Consider the following 20817-nt stretch of genomic DNA (forward strand, 5'->3'; position numbering starts at 1 on the left):
TTAGAGAGGCCATCGAAATTCGCACCAATGACGACCTCATAAATCGTGACTGTGGCTATAATCTTAGCAAGGCTTGGGAACCAGCGATTGGGTTAATCAAGAGTAAATCGAGCAAACGTATAGTTGTGACGACCACGGCGGACAGAGCCATCACACTGACGTCATCTCAGACGCCGTCGCAATCTGTTCCACCGCGCGACCGTGCCCCGGGGCGCGGACGGCGGAGGGAGCGCGCCGCGGGCGGAGGGTATTTAAATCGGCCGCCGCCGCGACCGAACCCAGTTCCCTCTGAGCAGCCATAGCGTACGGATCTCCGTGCCGGCACGTTCACAGGAGCTCAGTCCGTCAGTTCACCTGATGATGGCGACATGTATGATCGCCGAAATATTGTGCCCGTTGGACACTATAGACCGGCAGCACACCCGTGGATATTTTGAGTATCAAATACGCCGGGAGAAACTCAAGAATCATATTTCTAAGCTGTTCATTAACTAATAAAAACGATTTTGAAAGTGCCCAAGGTATTCTGCAAATAATGATGCAATGATATTTGGGCCTCAAATTACCCTCACAGAAATTTCCTACAACTGTTTGCTGATGCAGGTGACAACGATTAGTATAGGACGAGGAGAAAACAAATTAACTGTACACACATGCAAGTATCTCGTGTGTTAACTATTCTAATTTGCGTCTATTTACTTTTTCATGTAATTCGCCGAATGTGGATGTCGTTATAACCTTTTTGAACCCAGTTCTGAACGGCCTCGTGGTATCCTGTCCACTAATTCCGGAAAACCTTCCTCGATGGACCTGGTTAGCGATTGTGGGTCCTGTGACATCACACCATCAAGTCTGCATTCCTACACACTTGGTCCGTAGTCTGCAGCACACACGTCACCGGCCCCATCCAGTTAAAGCTTCAATTTTAAAATTCAAATGAATGATATAAATAATCTGTTTTTTTATCCAATTTTTTTAAAGAAAAGGCTTCATCAGTAACCAAGTCATTTGTGTTTTGGTATTGTGGGTTGAATAAGCACAAACAACCAAGTGTGGTGTACAACTATTAATTATGATAATTATGTAACAGATATGACACTTGATAGCTTAAAAAAACTGAAAAAACATATCTAAGAACAGTGTTATCTTTTACCAATGTATACTTGTTCAATGCTTGGGCTTGATGTAGAAAATAGCGAAAAACTTGATTCCTGGCCACAGATAAACACTTCTTTGAACTTTTGATCTATTTAAGATACTTAATATTTACAACGTATGTACATCTGGAATTAGTGAAAGCCATCTGAGTATGATTTCGTCAAGTAAATATGATCATTTCCTTGCCTCAGTCAAGGGAGCAGTATACTTTTTTTGTTTTGATTTAGGACGCAAAAACAACTGAGGTCATAAGTGCCCATGTCAGAACCTTGGAACACTAATAAGTAAAAGGAGTTAAATATGCCTACATGGCCGGCCGCTGTGGACGAGCGGTTCTAGGCGCTTCAGTCTGGAACAGCACGACCGCTACGCTCGCAGGTTCGATTCCTGCCTCGGGCATGGATGTGTGTGATGTCCTTAGATTAGTTAGGTTTGAGAAGTTCTAAGTTCTAGGGGACTGATTTTCAGATGTTAATTCCCATAGTGCTCAGAGCCATTTGAACCATTTGAACGCCTACACGTTAAGCCCAATCTACGACAGGGAAGAGTGCTAAAAACATGGAGCTCGCCTTGGAGAAAGGTCCACAAAATACGCCGTAGAGACGGCGAAGGTTCCGAACCAAAGATTAAATGTCCATCGCCATATTGGTACGACGGATAAAGAGTAAAACGCGGTCGAGAGCCCGCGCGTCCTTCGTTGAGACGGCAAACATACACTGGAACGTAAGCCTTAACAAACGGGCATTCGGTCAGGAAATGCCGAACTGTCGGAGGTTGGTGACAATGAGCACAAAGAGGTGGGGGAGCACCACATAAGAAACGGCGATAGCTAAAAAGACTGTGAACAATACGCAAACTAGCTAAAATGACTTCCTCGCGACGAGAGAGCCGAGAAGAGGTCGGCCAAGCCGCTGGGAGAGGTTTAATTCACCGTAGCTTGTACCAGTGGTGATGCCAAAGTGACACCACCTGGTGACAGAGACCGAGCGAGGTGGCGCAGTGGTTAGCACGCTGGACTCGCATTCGGGAGGACGACGGTTCAATCCCGCATCCGCCCATCCTGATTTAGGTTTTCGGTGATTTCCCTAAATCGCTCCAGGCAAATGCTGGGATGGTTCCTTTGAAAGGGCTCGGCCAACTTCCTTCGCTAATCTGATGAGACCGATGACCTCGCTGTCTGGTCTCCTCCCTCAAAACAACCCAACCAACCCAACCTGGTGACAGACGGCAACACATCATCCGAAGGAATGGCTGTGGTAGGAGGACTGCCGTCTTGGCAGCAGCCTTATTTCCCGTCAGACCTACATGACCAAGAACCCACATGAGCATCACAGTGGCTCCCTCAACAGCGAGGAAGTGGAAGCTTTCTTGGACCCACTGCACTATGGTATGGACTGCGTACAGCACACAGAGGCTCTGAAGGGCACTGAAAGAATCGTAGCATAAGACACAGTTCAAAAGCCTGTATCGCCGGATGTACTGAGTGGCCTGAGAGAGGGCGAAGAGCTCTGCTATAAAAATAGAGCAATGTTCTGGAAACCGATACTGAAATTTGTTGGTGCCAATGGAAAGGCACAACCGTAACCATGGTCAGTCTTAGAGCCATCGGTGTACACGAAGGGTGCTATTGCTAAGTTGCGTGTGAAGGTCGAGATAGATCGAATCCAGATTAGTGTCGTTGGGAAGCGAATGAAGTCCAAGATGAATATGGGCATCCGCACGAAGCCATGGCAGTGAAGGGTTCACACCAATCAGGAACGCGACAGGCAGCGTGAAGTTGAGCTACCGGATGAGTAGCCGAAAGCAAAGTCCAGGAGGTAATAGAGAAGAAGGGCGCGCTCCACACTGACAGTTAAGAGAGGCATCGAAAAAGAGGGCATAGGCGATTGCGCAGGCGTGGCAGACAAATGGCACGCGTATCGGCTGAGGAAGACGTCACGCCGGTATGACAGTGATAGTTCAGCAGCTTCTGCATGGAGACTCTCGACCGGGCTAGCGTAAAAGGCGCCCATGGCCAAACTTATTCCACGATGGTGTATTGCGTTATGACAGTGTGAGATGGACACACGTGCAGATGAATAAACGAAACACCCATAGCCTATTTTCGGAGGACAAAGGATAGTTACATATGGAGGAGGATCGTCCAATGCGCTTCCCAGGAAGCACTGCTTACGACACGTAACGCGCGGGGTAGCCGCGCCGTCTTAGGCGCCTTGTCACGGTTCGCGCGGCCTTCCCCTTCGGAGCGGAGGTTCGAGTTCTCCCTCGGGCATAGATGTGTGTGTTGCCCTTAGCGTAAGGTAGTTTAAGTTAGATTCAGCAGTGTGTAAGCCTAGGGACCGATGACCTCAGCAGTTTGCTCCCAAACGCATTTACCACAAATTTCCAAATTTAGGACACGAGGGAGCAGGTACAATGTGCGGCCATTTAGGATACGCGGGAGGACCAAGAAAGTTTCCTATCAAAAATCAGGCCTAGGAGATTCGTAGTTTCAACGAATAGAGAGCAACGGACCCAGATTGTAAAGACGGTGGAAGAAACCCATTGCACCGCCATAAATCCATACAAACGGTTTTGTCAGTGGAAAAGCGAAAGCTACTGTCGATGCTCCACGAGAAAAGACCATCGAGACAGCGGTGAAGACGCCGCTCAAGGAGGCAAGTCCGTGGAAAACTGCAATAGATCGCAAAGCCGTTGACGAAAACAGAGCCAGAGATGCCTGGTGGCATACAGTCCATAATAGGGTTAATGGCTATAGCAAAGCCGACGCTTGATAGACCCAACATGTATAGAGTGCAGAGCATACTTGTCCTCCAGCAGCTGTCGTAGGCTTCCTCCAAATCAAAAACAACGGGCTGCAGTCTGGTATTTCCGCAGAAAAACGTTCATGAGATGGGTTGACAGAGTGACAAGATGGTCAACTGCGGAACGGCCTGCTCGAAATCAACATTGTGCATTGGTTAACAGATTGCAAGACTAGCCACCATACCAGCCGACCATGAATCACCTGTGAGAGAAATGGGGCAGTAGCTAGTAGGAAAGTGTCTGTCCTTAATGGGCTTAGATATGGGTATGACAGTGGCTACATGAGAGCGTCTAGGAAACGTGTCATCTGCCCAAATGCAAATATACTTACGAAGGAGAAGGTGCTTGCTCACAAGAGAAAGGTGCTGCAAAATCTGCATGGGACCATCGTCTGACCCTGGGGCGGAAGATTGAGATTAAGTGAGACCATGCTCTAGCTCCCTCATAGTAAAGGCGGCATTGTAGCAGTAACGATTCTGGAAGAGAAGGATATCATCCGATCCTCCCCTTCTCCAAGGGAGCAAGGTGGGGTGATAATGGGTGCAACACGAAATCTTCGCAAAATTGCGGCCTGAGCTGTTGGAGATAGCAATCGGGTCCATAATGACATCATCTGCTGCAGTCAGGCTGGAAATCGGAGACTGGACCTTGGCCTCAGGGGCCAGCCGGTGTGGCCGTGCGGTTCTAGGCGCTTCAGTCTGGAAACGCGTGACCGCTACGGTCGCAGGTTCGAATCCTTCCTCGGGCATGGATGTGTGTGATGTCCTTATGTTAGTTAGGTTTAAGTAGTTCTAAGTTCTAGGGGACTGATGACCACAAATGTTAAGTCCCATAGTGCTCAGAGCCATTTTTGAACCTTGGCCTCAGATAGCCGATGGAGGTTGCCCCATACGACGGAAGAGGGAGTGGAACTGTTAAAAGAAATGGTAAATGTTCGTCGAAGGTCGTCAGGGAGGAGTAAAGCCTTCAGTCAGCCTTAGAAAGCTGGGTTTAGATGCAGGTGGGGTAAGAGTGAGCAAACGGATAGCGCACAGGAAATGGCCGCTGGAGTACTGTCAGAGAGAACGGACCAATCGAGAGGATGGGCAAGCTGGGTAGAGCAGGACGAGTGGCCCAAATGGCAATAGGTGTGTGGAGTCGGAAAGGAACATGGGTGCTCCAGGAATAAGATAAGTGAGGTTGAGTTGATTGAAAAGGTTAGCCAAGAAGGAACCTCTCGGACAGGTCCTCGAAGAGCCCCAAAGGAGATGGTGGGCGTTAAAGCAGCCGAGCAGCATAAAGGGTGAGGAAGCTAACCAAAAAGCTGGAGTAAGTGTGTCCTGGTGACAACGAATGACGGAAGGATGTAAACGTTACAAAGAGAAAAGGTGAAATGAGGAAGTAAAATGAAGACGGCAACAGCTTGCAGCAGTTTGTTTAGTGAGACGTTTTGGTTAAGGACGGAATTCCGGATGAGCAGCATGACTCCCCCAAGAGATGGAATGCCGTCCTTGGGGGGGGGGGGGGGGGGGGGGAGGTCAAAGCAGACCGGAAGGAAACGTGAGAGGTCACTGACTTAATGAAAAATTGTAGTAATTACTGAGGACCTGCTTGTCATGTAATTCGAAAAGTCTGATTAACCAGTGTGAATAAAATTGGCGTTCTCGAGATATTCAAAGCTTTCACGGTCACGAAAATAAGAAACTAAGTCAGCTATCCCTAAACAGTAAAATTTTGTGTCTCACGAGAATTCAATCTGTAGGCTTTTGGTCAGCTCGACTCGTCCTCCTTGAGAACTACCCAGCGGCTCCAGCAGACAATGCCACGTTGACACCACAATCAAGTTCAAAACCGAAAGCACGGCCGTCAGTAAAGCACACGTCTTAGAAATGAAAGCATCTACAGCCAGTAAAGAACTGACGTCTTGGGCAGAGAGTGCATTTATTTATACTAGCACTGAATTTTACAAAAGACTAGTATTAATACAACCATCGGATAAACCCGATACATAAACATTACAAACGTAAGATATTTCAACAATCTTCCACAAATACAAAGTAAAAAATAATTGCCGGTTGTCAGGCTTGAACCAGCTACCCACATCATGAAAGGCAGCAATTATCATTACTGCTCCATGCTGATGGCATCAGAGGTAGTCGCAACATTCGTTTTCTAGTTTGTAAATCTTTAATGCAGAATACACTTCAGCTAATGAGTCAAATTAAGGCCATTCCGACTGTTAAAATTGTGACATACTCTCTCCTGTTCACCTACATACTCTTCATAAGCTTTAATTAATCAATGTTCAAACTGACTACTTGATTCTCACCTGTAAGAAGTAACGAGTTAGATGCTTCCAAAAGCACACCTTCTTTAGATTTCACTTGTTACACGAAATGATGGGCAGGCGAGGTGAACCATATCAGTCTGAAGTGCCAAAGAAGCAAAAGGAGAGAAACAAATGCGACAGCGCCACGCATTGTTCTCCCCTCATGTGACATACTGGTTGCTGCACAGGCGTTCCAACGTTTGCAATTTGGCAAAAATACAAATTGAAAATACCCTTTTATCAGTAAATGTTACGGTCGCGGTGAACAATAAGTTGTAAATATTTTTTTAAAAGTTATATTCATCCAAATAAACTGCCAGTTCAATAACAAAAATTCATTTATTAACAGTTTTGAGCATAAAGATTTTCCTCAGTTTTCATAAACTGTCAAACCAACATACTTAACATATACAATACTATGACATCAATAATAAAGTATAACCTATAGGTTTCTATTATAGATATAATCAAATACAAAAATATCATACACTTCTTCAGCTACGATAAACATGTAGCATCAATCACATTATTGCTTCGTTAAATTCAAAATTCACATTCCTACCCAGTGGCACATCATATCTAATCTGCACCATTAACTGCACCAGATTGTCGAACAGAATTCCGTCCGATCAAACACATCGGCTCCAGCAGTGGCGACAACTCTGACCTGATGGATATCATGCTAGATACAGAGACAGATCTAAAAATATGTCTCTTCTACATGAGTCGGAGAGTCGCAACAAGAGATGGTGCACCATATCTTCGGCGGGAAAAATTTAAGTATGTCTTACAAAAATACTGAAATCCTGTAAATACAATCAAAATACATAGTATGTTATTCAATAATGGGGTTGCAGTCTAATTATTAAAACAAAGTAAAGTTTGTGTTATCGCCTGTTAGCGATGTTGAAAATATTATGTAGTTTGTACCTGAGAGAAAATGAGTACTGTACAAGACTAATTTACGTTTCGTATGTTGCAAATGCACATCGTTATTTCAAGTGATGTTACGTGAACAGGTACGCTAGGTACGAAGGTGACAATACTGAAGGAACTAGAAATCAAAATGACAAAGACTGCAAGTTTAACATGAATGATAGTTCCAGTTCCTCCCCTGCAATAAATTAACGGTCACCCACGTTTGAATATATGATCATATATTTCAACAGAAAGACCAGCTTCATTTTTTAAAGTACAGGCAATTCTTAATGTTAAATATGTATGTAGCATCAACTTTGCATTTGTAAATGACACAAAGTTTGTGTTATCTAATATCTCTCTCTGCCCTATAATACTTTTTCTGTTTTGTAAAAAGAAAAATCACCCAATGCCGGTTGGTAAATGTCTAAAAATGTTACACCGTTGAAGTAGTGCGTTTTTTTCAGTTATATCTGAATGCGCCACCTGTACGCTGAAGCGGAAATGTGCCACAGCCAGCAAGAAAGTAATGTGTCCAATTTTTTTTCTCCTTTATCGTGTTGGTAATGTAGCAGTCGTGAATTTTAGACTGGCCAACTCCTTACTGCAGAAAGAGAAACGTGGAGACGGTGTGTGACAATGCTACAGTACATGTCAGCACCGTCAGACGATTGGTTCATCTCTGTTGGGAAGCTGATGAGCGAACATAGATGGCTAATGAAACACGGAGCGGCCGTGCAGCGACTTTCAGTAACTTCCAATGTATTGACCAAATGATTTACAATGACCGCTGGGTAACAACAGCTGAATTGTGTCGCCAGTTATCCATCTGGAAGCGCAATGTGATTGCCAGTTTCAAAAACTAGAGCAAGCTGGGTACCGAAAATGTTGACAGACCAGAATATAGAAGCAAGAAAAACGGTTGCATCCAATCTATTGCACCGATTCAAAATGGAGGAAGAGGCGATTTTGTCAAAAACTGTGACTGGAAACGAGACTTGGGTTCATTTTCTTGAACCAGAGTTCAAGAGGCAGTCGATGAAATGACATCAAACGACACTGTTGACATGGAAAAAATTAAAAACACTACGTTCTGCTGTGAAGGTTATGGTGTCAATGTTTTGGAATTTAGAGGGTGCGATTCTAGATGATTTTTTGCAGAGAAGATGCATAATAAGCTCTAACCAACACTTGATAACACTACCGAAGTTGAAAGCACGACTTCGCCCATCAAAAGTGAAGTCAGTTCTTATTTCGCATGGCAATGCAATGTCACACACCAGTCACATCACGACTGGCGAAATTCAAAAATTGACTGAGAAGTCTTGCCCTATGGACCATGCAGCCCTGAACTTGCACCATCTGACTTCCATTATCGGGTCACCCGTTTGAAGGCTCTGAAAAATTCTTTGTGACAGTGTCTCAGGAAGCGAGACCATGATCTTTACTGGACAAGTATAAATGCTCTTATTTGAAGATTAAAAAAGAAACTGAACAAATATGGTGATTATATTGAAAAGTAACGAATTAATAGTGAATGTTGTTGTTGTTATCCTATTTATATGGCATTTGCTTTCCTTGTAAGATAATAATAAAGAAAGGTGGTATCAGTTTCTGACTGACCCTCGTTTTTGAGTTGGTAGCATCAGGGATACTGATGTGGAGCATTCAGCTGGTTCATAAGCGAACATCTTTCCCTTATTTTCTTTGGTTAGGGCAACTCGGTACTGCATTGACCTTTTAATTTTTTGTAGGAGTTGCGGTTAGTGCACATGTCACCTCGTAACGAAATGTGCCAAATTTCCCAATGGGGAAATTAGCCATTGCAGAACATTGTTTTCATCTTTTAAATGTACTGTTCAGCATCCTCTTTTCTTCCTGATTGTCAATCCTGGACTGGCAGTGTTCCAAAATGCCGCTCAGCAGGAGAACAAGTTTAAGTGGGAGGGTTTATATCAGGGTACATGACAGTTGGGTAAGTGATGCAGGGGAAAGCAAAGAAAACAAATGAGGGGAGGTGGGCCCTGTTAAAGGAAAGAACGAGAAGACGTGAGTTGGTTCTGGCAGAAAGGTTCAGTGTCCGGGAATATTTGATGGTCCAAGACTTGGGGTCCACAGAAATCTTTTTGCGTTTCGACTTGTAATGTATGTAGGTGTAGATTTGGTCAGGTGCTCTGGTATAGGTGCAGCGGTGTGCACCGGTTGGAAACGTTATGCCTGTTGCTGTCGAGTTTGTAGGATGTATGGGCTACATGACTGTGAGGTCTCCCAGACAATACTAACTTTCGTTTGGTTCAGGTTTGGCCACAGCTTGACTTATTTTGTAAAGGAAACAAATCTAGCAATAGACAGTAGAACTGTAAAACAAATACTGAGAGTGCTTCGAGAGTACGTGTCAATATTAGGGACCGGGAGTCCTCACGTAAAAGGAGAAGTAGATAAAGGGATCCAGAAATTTATAATTGCCACATTAGACGACAGTATTTTCACGGATGAGACAACTGTCACGCGACATGGTGTAGTGGGACGCGAAATTGAAACGTCACCCATCCACCAGTGTCAGCCCAGTTTGCAGGTGAATATAAGTTTAATTTAGTGTTTTGTTTATGTATTTTGTAATATTTGTAATGTTTGTGAATTATCTAAAGTTTTGTATTTATTTTTAAGTTTCATGTACGGAGAGGGCGGTGCAACGAACGGAGACAGCATCTTCAATGCCGGGACCAGAGAGAAAATTGCTGGTCACTTTACGTCGCGGGTCGACAGGCAAAGAGCAAGAGAAGATCCTGAAACCGAGTTGTTGCGTCGTGCTTCTAAAAACTGAAAAAATAAGAATTTGTAATGTTTCTACAACAATGACGTCATATAAAGTTTAATCATGTTGTAAATGTTCAGTCCTATCTTGTCGAGGCTCATGTTCACGTCTATATGTAGTATATATGAAGATAATAAACTAGTGTATACTACAACAGTTTAAATACGTGTTCCGAGAATTTATTTATGAAGAATTATATTAAGGAAGAAGTATTACTGATTTATTTGACAAGATTATCAATTTTTGACAGCGTTCATCGCGAGTTTGAGTCTTAACAGTTTATTCAATGTGGTTTTAATATTTATTAAAGCAGATAACTTGCATTAATATAATTTCTGAGAAGAAACAAACGACATCTAAATTGAAAAAAGTTTGCGCAAACCAATTGGACTGAGTGACGTAATTCTGCGCATACGACACAAATGATGTTTTAATTACAGTTTCGTTCAAGAACCATTGCGAGACAACTTTAAAAAGAATTTAAATAATTTTGAAGTGTTTTGTAACTGACGTAGGTGACGAAGTCTGCACATGGTCATATGTCAAAAGAAAATCATTTATACAAAACTTACGTCGTTACACTACAATGGGGGTGCAAAGTTTTCACATCTATAGTATGGCAGCGTAGTTACATACTAACAAAGCATTCCAGACACACACCAGCAGAGATTGTCAGTGAAATATGAGTTGGGATTATTTGTGACCACTTATTGAAAGAACATCATACTTTTGTCTGTGGAGTTAAGTCAAGTCGTCGGTTTATGCAACTCTTGCCAGTGACAGAAGCACGTCTTATTTTGTGAGTTGTGTAAGTTACGTGACACAGAACACACTCGTTACCACTGTGAAGCCTGTACCGTACAAAAGATGAACTGTTTGTGAGAGAGGCGATAAATTCGTAAAATACAGTAAGAGACAGGTGTAACAGGGAGTTCTTTCAATATCCATTCCACGCAGGAGAGTGTTATGAGCTGGAAACAGAGATTTCTGGGACCACGTTGGCAAGACCTTTGCCCTAATCAACTCGTGCCATTCCCGACGCACTTTTGAGCTGGCAGGCGTGTCAGTTCCTGCGCAGGAGTCGCGCCAGCGCGGCGCGGCAGCAGACGACGAACTCGACGACCTTGAGCACGACGGGGCTGGCGGCCAGGCCGTCCCAGAAGGCGACGCGCCGCTGGTAGGCGGGGGGCAGCTCGGACAGCACGCGCAGCCCGCCCCCGCCGATGTCCAGGTAGCGCAGCTGGCCGCCGCCGCTGGACGGCCACGCCACGCCCCCCAGCACGGGGTCGCCCGCGTCCGGCGTCGGGTTCCTGCACACACCCACACCTGGCGTTAGCGTTCCCCGTGCGCTAGAGAGCCTATATAGGGAGCGAGTGGCCAATCGGCCCGTGGCCGACATGTTTACCAGATTGCGCGCGGGACGTGCAATTAGGTAGCGACGCAAGCAGAAAGCTAGCCACTTCACGAGTAAATTAAGGCATGTGTATGACTCACGAGACCAAAGCAGATCTTCTACCTTAATAATTCTACCTTAATAATTAAAACAAAAGGCCATTCGTCAATGTTTATATAGCCCTAATAAATTTGTGAGCAAATGGAAATATCGTGGAGCAGTGTGAATGTGTGCCGAATTTCAACTGCTGTATTTTGTGATGATATATAAACATTGACAACCGATTGTTGTTTTTGGGGGAGGAGACCAGACAGCGAGGTCATCGGTCTCATCGGATTAGGGAAGGGCGGAGAAGGAAGTCGGGCGTGCCCTTTCAAAGGAACCATCCCGGCATTTGCCTGGAGAGATTTTGGGAAATCAGGATGGCCTGACGCGGGATTGAACCGACGTCCTCCCGAACGCGAGTCCAGTGTGCTAACCACTGCGCCACCTCGCTCGATCTGACAACTGATTAATAAGAAAAAGAAGTTTCATTTAATGTATCTCAGTGTACATGATGCTATTTCAGATTTTTCCGTGCGGATATTCATCGCTGAAACTGGTAAACTCTTGTCTCTTTCCGTCCCCACATAATGCATTTTAAGTGTGTGCCGATCTTATAACATTTTGTTATGCTCGCAAAACACGTCATTCTGTACACACTTTTAGGAACTCACCACAGAAAATCAGAAAAATGTCAACACTTAGGTACTCTAGTGAAACAGCAGAAAGTAATTCAAAATAGGTAACTGAATATCCACGCGATAATTATAATTTACAGGAATGTGAATAGCCAAGACTACAGAGCCAAGTGCGAGTCGCTAGTCGGAAGTACGTAGACTTAGGGTTCCGTATACATGTTAAAGCACATTGTGTAGCATGAATTGCCACTCAGCCGGCCGTGGTGGCCGTGCGGTTCTAGGCGCTGCAGTCCGGAACCGCGGGACTGCTACGGTCGCAGGTTCGAATCCTGCCTCCGGCTTGGATGTGTGTGATGTCCTTAGGTTAGTTAGGTTTAAGTAGTTCTAAGTTCTAGGGGACTGATGACCTAAGATGTTAAGTCCCATAGTGCTCAGAGCCATTTGAACCAATTGTCATTCAAGTACCATTTAAAGTCTAGAAAATAACGTTTAAAAAAATACCTGGTTTGAGTAGGATTCGAACTTACGACCTTCAGGTTGCAAAGTTAAAACTCTACCCCCGTGCTATTATTTTTTTTTCCTTTGTACGTTATGGTCCGTTGCATCTCGTGGTAGCAGACGTGTTGATCGTTGTGTTTGGCCGTCCCGGACGTCGCATGACATCCGTTCAAGTTCGTTTGTTGATCCTTCGACACAGTTTTTTTTTAAAATTTTTTTTTTTTTTAATACAGAGGCCAACCGGCTCTCTGACCGAACACGCTGAGCTAGCGTGTCGGCTTCTCTGGCCGAACACGCTGAGCTACCGTGCCGGCAATGCTACAAGGCCAGATTAGTGATAGTGTGGTGTTCATTTACTTTTTCTTTCATGGACGGGATGTATCAGTAAAAGCGTTATTCTGTCCTTTTTAATTGTTTTTTGTAGGCATTATAATCACATAGAAAGAAATTGATTGTTCGATACACAAAGAAACTAAACGAACTTTCTAACAGCGACAACCAATGAGTTGGTAGATCCGACCAACAGAGTGGCTGTAAAGTAATTTAGGTAAATAGAACCGACAGAGAACGTGCAAAAGTCTTCCAATACCTGCCGTATTACAACCTGCACATAATTGTACAATGGAATTGGCGTTGGAAGTGTTGAAGAGAACCAATAGTACAGAATCATACACAGTATCTATTTCCACTCGTACCAAGTCAGCGTCAGTTTGGTAAAAACATGGCGTCCTCGGCTCTCAGCCAATCAGGGATGCTATCAACATTGGCCACTCTCTCCCTCTATATAGGTTCTCTACCGTGCGCAAGTGGAGAGTGAAGTCGGCCTGCAAACGTCACTTTACACGGGGCACTGAAAGAACACAACGAAAGGCGTTAAACACTGTTCTGCGAAGGGTTCGTGGTGAAGGGCAAATTATTTTGTTAGTGATATATGTGGTGAATGTTCTTTCAGACAGGTCTTTAATTCCTTTGATTCATAGTGGCTGCAGGGTCAGAATGGTGTCTGTTCTCTCGGACACGTCTGAAAGAACAGACACCACATATATAATTAACGTGATGACTGGTAATGATTCGTTTGGTCCAGATGCACACCAAACTCGAACTCTTACGGGAGTCGGCGAGATGCCAGGAGTAACGAGGCTAACGAGCATGGGCACTACATCAGTAACTGTGTGGCATAAATTGAGGATTTGAATCTGACAGGAAGCGTGCTAGAGTATTTCATGCAGGTTGTAACCTCCCCGCAAAAATAATAATTAAATGAATTTTTCTAATATTGTAACCTCTGAACAAAATTGGCTCCCATTTATAATCTGTGTGCAGAAATGCATTCACATTTAATGTTCCCATAAAATTCTTTTCTCATTTAATGTTAAGTTCGAAACAGAAAAATTCCTAAACACCAAAATAATAAAAAAAATTAGTAACCTGATAAATTTTATGAGGACAGCAGCGCTGCCCTTCGGCCCTGTATTCTGAAATAAAAAATCAAAAATTCTTACCTCAATAAAAACTGCAAATATATCTGCTCTTATGTAGAAATTTTTCGACACAGCTTCGTGCAATGCTGGCGTATATATTTTTTCGATTCTTGGAAGGAATGATCGTGCATTGGAAATATTCTTTAAATTGAAATGAATGCTTTCCTTTAAAAAAGTTACTTTATATTGTAAAAATTATTATTGGGGCAATTTTTTTGGAACAAATTAAATGACAATTAACATACATTATTAGATATGCGCAAGGCTGCTTCTTTACCTTCTACAACAATACTCATCCTCCAGAGTCCTGACCAGAGCCCCCAGCAGAGCAGGCAGCCGACACGCGCAGACTCCCGCCGACTCACGCAGGCTACTCAAGACTACTGTCGACTCGCGCAGACAAGCGCAGACTAGCGACAAGCAACAACTAACTACATACTACTCTCTGGTCAGAGACTGCCATGCCTCGCCCATCGCCGGCAACGCATACGTCTTACATAACCCTCCACTGGGGAGGCAAAAATTTGGCAGCGATGGTGAGTCAATTGGACTTGCCATGAGCAACAAAATTTTCTTAATTAACTAAGTTTACAATCACAGAATATATACATATATATATGTGTGTGCAGAACATGAAATAAAATATAGTGCACATGCACTGAGTACAGAACATATCAGGCAATGACAAAATGTATACACAATGAGTACAAAACATTAACAAATGGCAAAAGTGCACACGCACTGTAGTAGTGAACATATCAGGAAATCACAAAATGTATACGTAATGAGTACAAATCATATTAACAAATGGCACAAAGTGCACACACACTGTAAAACTCTTTAGCATTTTTACAACAAATAAACATATCAAGGAGTGAAAGTGCACAAGCACTGTAAAAGTCTTTAGCATTTTTACATAACATATCATGGAGTGAAATAAAGTGCACACGCACTGTATAAGTCTTTAGCATATTTAGGACAACTGATCTTGTTAACAAATGAAATGAAGTGCACACGCACTGTATATGTCTTTATCATTTTACAAGAATTTAAACGCATTGTATAAGTGTTTACCATTTTACAAGAACTAGGAAAGGAATGGGAAGGATTGCGTCATGGTTGTAGCACATTAGGTTGCACGCAGCTGCACTGAAAGTCCATATCTTTCTACAGAAGCACAACACCAAGTGAGACAATCTGAAGTTCTTTTCCTTGAAGTATTAATCAGTGTAGCCAAGACACTGAAATGTCGTAATAATATTCCATGTTATCATTTTGGTAGTACATTAGGTACACCAAACAGTGGGACCATAATAGGACCTCCATCGCTCAAGGTGGTGGACAGCATGTCGTGTCAACACCACGTTCTTGTAAAGTACACCAACGTAGAATTAGTTCAAAAACCAAATATAGTGCTCCATGATCATGAGGATAGACAGGACAAACGGATATTGCAGCAATTTCTGGTAATTAGGTCAGAAGGTGAACGACATTATGTCACATACTAGTCTTCACTGAGAATTACACTAGTCTAACAACTGATTTGAGTAATTGGTGGCACTCATCGCCCAGTTACTGAACATTTCTGTACCATGTATGAAGTATTACAGAATAATGTTCAGAAATTATCTGTTTACAGAGAACATTGGCACTCATTGGCCAGTTACAAACCATCAGAGGTCATCATTCAAAACAGGAGCTAATGAATGGCTTAGTATTAACATAATTCACTTAGTTATAGTAATCATTGGCACTCATTGTCCAGTTACAAAACACATAGCAAGTATTGAATAGTTCAAAACATTTTTCATCATTCAAGTGACATACGACATATTTAAAATAATTATTGGCACTCATTGGCCTGTTACAAAGTATTCTTATATTTTTATAAAACCTTATTGAGTGTTATTCAGAAGTTATCATTCAAAATGAGAGTCAATTATTGGCATAGCATTTATAGAGTATAACAAAATATTATTTACAGAAATTATTGGCGTAGTATTTATGCATTATTACAAAATATCATTCAGTATTACTCAGAATTGATCACTCCAGTGACATAGAACATATTGAAAATGTAACATACGGTAACTATTATTCAATGTCTGTGACTAGAAACATTACTCAGAATTACTCAGAACTCCCTTTTTTTGTGCGAGCAATATATTGCGTTGAGATCGATAATTAATTACTGGGGCATAACAATATTTGCTTTTGAGTTATTGCTGCAAATGAAGATGTGTAACGTCATTCGTCATGAGTCAGCTGTAGCAAGGTTATGAAACAAGTAGAGTATATGTGATCACATTCATAAATGACAGGTTTAATGACCAACTGCTTATAGCACATTAATTTCACGAATAATTTCTCCTGCAAAAAATTCAAAATGGATTATTAAACTGAAAGAAGAAACGCATATTAGGCTGAAAAGTAGTGAACTTCGAATTAACAGGTAGTGAAATGTGTATAAAATATATATGTTCTCTAGCTGTCCTTTCCAAAACCTTCAGTCATCATACCATGCGACATAAGACATACTGTCAAAACTAACTACAACAAATACTTAAATAACTACATAGCATAAATACATAAACTTTAACATTATCCTCATCTGCAAAGAAAAACTTCATTATCCATATCATCATAACTCTATTATTATCATCACCTGTAAAGAAAAACTTCATTATCCATATTAGCATATTCTTCATCATTATTCATCACCATTCATTATCATCTGCAAAAAAGTCAATTCATTATTCATTATACAACTATTCCTTATTTCTACCATATTTCATCACTAAAACTAAGACGTGTAGTTCTGTCTGACAGCCTGCATCAATCGCCTCGTATTCTGAAAGAAAAAATTAGTTAAGACTGCTATTCTACGATGTGTATAATAGATTCTTGTTAATGCTTGTTAATTCTGATCCATTTACTCTTCGTGACGAGGTATTGCATCTTCTTTCGTTCATTCCGAAGGTGAAATTCCCATTTCTGTTTAATTTATTTCTTTTACACGTTATTGCTTTCTGAAAATGATGAACAAAGATTAATGTCTTGCATTTAAATCATATACCCACTAAATAAAAACTGGTTTATAGTAACATAATTGAGCATACAGCATAGCATGACAGAAAACGTAATATGTCAAAAACATAGTGTGCAGGTGCAAAAAAAAAAAAAAAAAAATGTACACAGAGTATCACAATGTAGCAGCAAAAAAAAGTGTAAAATAGTCACGATGTTGAGATATCATAAGGCAAAACGTCAAAGTCAACTGGTATTTGTTATATCTTAAATATTTGATGGTGCATACAAACAAAACAGGAAACCAATCATACATACATGAAAAATGGAAAATATGCACGGTCTGATATATAACGACAAGGAATGTGACCTTTGTGTTCAGCTTGTATGTTGTGTAGTTAATAGAGGCGAGAATTGAAGACTTTAATGGAGAGAGAATTTAATAAAATTAATGTCACTAGATAAATTTGCATAATTATTCATAAGATACGTAAGTTTATCTGGAAAAACATGCACGGTCTGAGGTGTAACGACAAGAAGAGCGACCTGCTAACCTTACCTTGCCGGGCACTTGCCAAGAAAAAATACGATAATCGTCAGTAAGTAGTCACATAAATATAATTGCGTAAGTGGTCATAAAATGTGTTAGTTCATCTGGAAAAATATGCACGGTCTGATGTGTAACGACAAGAAAAGCGACCTGCTAACCTTACCTTGCCGGGCACTTGCCAAGCAGAAATACGATAATCATCAGTAAGTGTTCATGTGAATATAATTGCATAAGTGGTCATAAAAAAATTAGGAAATGGCATTACAGTGTGATAAATCATAAAGTATGTTCATTCAATAAAGGTTTGACGTTGGAGACGTGGTGGTTCACTTTGGTTTTTCTGGTTCTCAAAGTTTCGACGTGTACTGCATTGGGGTGAGGAATGCTGCGAATTCGCTATGGACCTGCGTATAGAAGCTCAAATTTACTGCATCTACTCTTTCCTTTGTTGGATAAATAGTGTGTACGTACTAATATCTTCTGTCCAATGTGAAAGTCACGGCGTATACAAACCAGTTTTTGCTGTCTTCTCCGGCGCTCTGCGGCACGTTTGATGTTGTTCAGCGCAATGTCAATTATTTCATGGTGTCGTAGTCGACGAGATGTAGGGAAGGTTAATAATTTTGTTAGGTTGTTCAACATTTTTCAGTATAACAGACGGAGATAGCATAGTAGATTCATTTGGTATGGAATTAATTACATCCTGGAATGAGAGTATGTATGTGTCCCAATCAATATGTCTTTTATGGCAGTATATTCTACACAGATTACCAATTTCTTTCATTAATGTTCACAAGGGTTCGAAGTAGCATGGTACCTGGATATATAGATTGGAGAGATGTTTGTAGCTCGCAACATACGTGTCCATATAGCAGATCGAAACTGTGGTCCATTGTCGGAAATTACTTTCAACACATGCCCTACATGAAATAAAAAATGTAACGGAGTGAAGGTAACAAATTTTGAAGTGAGTTCAACAGCGACAAAGATGTAGCAAAAAACTATTACTTCTGGGAATCGGACCAAAAATGTCTACTGCGGCCATGTGTCTCAATTTAACAGGTACAATGGGATGTAACGGAGGAACATGTGAAGTCGTGTCTGATTTAGCTTTCTGGCAGATTTTACATGACGCCAAAACTCGTCGTATACGTTTCTCCATGTTGGTAAAACGTAATGTGCGTAACTTAAATAAGTATACCAGATTAATTTGTTAACAAGTTCGTCAAGAATGCATAATAACCAATTGTTGCTGTCAGGATGAGAGCGGCGAAACAGAATATTATTGCATACAGTGTAATGGTTTCTAATGGTAACAGTATTCCTATCTTGCCAAAGGTGTTTAATTTCTTTCCACACGTTGTCTTTACTCTGCTCTTGCGCTATGTCTCGTAATGACGACGAAATGAAATTTTCAAATGCGACTTGTTGAATGTACACTCTTTGACATAAAACTTGACCGGCGGCCGGCCGCTTCAGAGGCTAAGTCTGCGCCGATCGCGACATGGGACAAAAAAACTGGCCAACTCGCTAATTCTCTAAGTCCGGTTATCTGCACAATCTGGCAACACTGTAGACTGCGGCACTTCCTGGAGGAAAACTTGTCCCATGATAGAGAAACTCTAGGCCGATTACGCCTGTGGTCTAGCGGTAGCGTGCGTTGTTTCTGTTCATAATGTCAGTGGATCGAGAGCAGCTGGCATAAAATATTTTTATAGCCTCTTCTGTCTGAATGCTGAAGACGTGAATGTAATGGTAGCGCAGATTCAATCTATTTCGCTTTGTGACACACCGATATCAAAATTTTATCCAGTAACGATTTTGCGGCAGATTTCCTGCAGACTGTCCTCCTCTGGACGCCGTATGCGGCAAAGCTCCGGGATCCATTTGCTGGCTACTGGCAGCGGCCGTGGCGACAGCAGCGGCGCTGCACTCCCCCGTTCTTTATCGAAAGCGCCTGCTACCGCTCATCGCTTTTGATGATTTAAAACGCTTTATTATTAAATGTTGCTCCACAGAAAATTTCTACAATTTCCATTCACGCTCAAAAGCAACGGAGACAGACGCCCTGATTAGTAGGCGGGTATTATATTACATTAATCGGCAAGAGCTGAGTATGGCCCGAAATTAATTTTATAGACTGGGACGAAATTAAACCACCTCACTACATTCGATGAATTTATAAATGCTTCATACCTCGTTTCTTTTCCTTTCAAACTCAATTATTTGTGCAACTTTTGGTCAATGTTTGGATGTTTTCGTCAAGCCAGAGTGAGCGTCTGTGGTGTAAAGTGTATTACAGTTCTTGTTTCATTCCTTATGGTAAGTCTATGCGATAAACTGTGTGAATACCTTGCAATGCATGCTCTGTAGCAGTGCAGGAACACTGCACATTTGGAGTTCCATGTATGGGTTCATGAAGTATTTATTGTTGATCGGAAGTGATAGTTAAGGTCATCAGATTTAAACCAGAAAAATTTGTCGTTTTGAAGGTTTCAGAGAACGGAAAGGAATTGCTAACGCCGGTGTTAGAAAACGTCTACAGTTAAATGCTATTGCAAAAATTTAGAAGAAGGGAACTACATTAATGAACATGTGCACTTCATAAACAACCTTCTGACATGTTAGACCTATATGACGAACAAAACTCAAATTTATATCGTTGACAGTCAGTTTGAATCTTTTCAGGGTCTATTTTACAGTGAAGCACCTTGGAATTTGCAAAGCAGAAATCCATGATATTAACTTAATTTACTAAGTCGAAATCGGACGAAGATTGATGTTTAAAGGCATTCTTCAGATTTCGCATAAGAAATTTTTACTAGCAGTTTGCAACTCCATTAATTAAAATGGAAAATAAAAGGTTGTAGTCAGCGGCTTCTACCGTGATTCGAACTGCTATGTCTTATAGTACAAGCACTGCAACGCACAAGGGAACCTCTGAGCTAACGACACACTGGCGGCCAGAGGCGGAATATAGTCACTGCGATGTTGCCTGAGCCTCAAAACGCAACCTTAAACACCCGAACAGAGGAGGTGGAGATTACTGTTTTAACGTCCCGTCGACAACGATGTCATTAGAGACGGAGCACAAGCTCGGATTAGGGAAGGATGGGGAAGGAAATCGGCCGTGCCCTTCCTAAGGAACCATCCCGGCATTTGCCTGAAGCGATTTAGGGAAATT

The 20817-nt window shown here is 42.0% G+C and overlaps 1 protein-coding gene across 1 annotated transcript in view; it reads right to left on the reverse strand.

The window, feature by feature from the left end:
- Positions 1–6591: 6591 nt before the first annotated feature.
- LOC126263529 (juvenile hormone esterase-like) overlaps positions 6592–20817 on the reverse strand; it is a 462481-nt gene continuing 448255 nt past the window's right edge. Inside the window, exon 10 of the mRNA XM_049960623.1 lies at positions 6592–11314. Coding sequence (XP_049816580.1) covers positions 11068–11314 — 247 coding nt within the window. The 3' untranslated portion in view covers positions 6592–11067. The remainder of the gene's footprint in view (positions 11315–20817) is intronic.

This window comes from Schistocerca nitens, chromosome 6 (genome assembly GCF_023898315.1).
Source record: "Schistocerca nitens isolate TAMUIC-IGC-003100 chromosome 6, iqSchNite1.1, whole genome shotgun sequence".
Lineage (NCBI taxonomy): Eukaryota > Metazoa > Arthropoda > Insecta > Orthoptera > Acrididae > Schistocerca > Schistocerca nitens.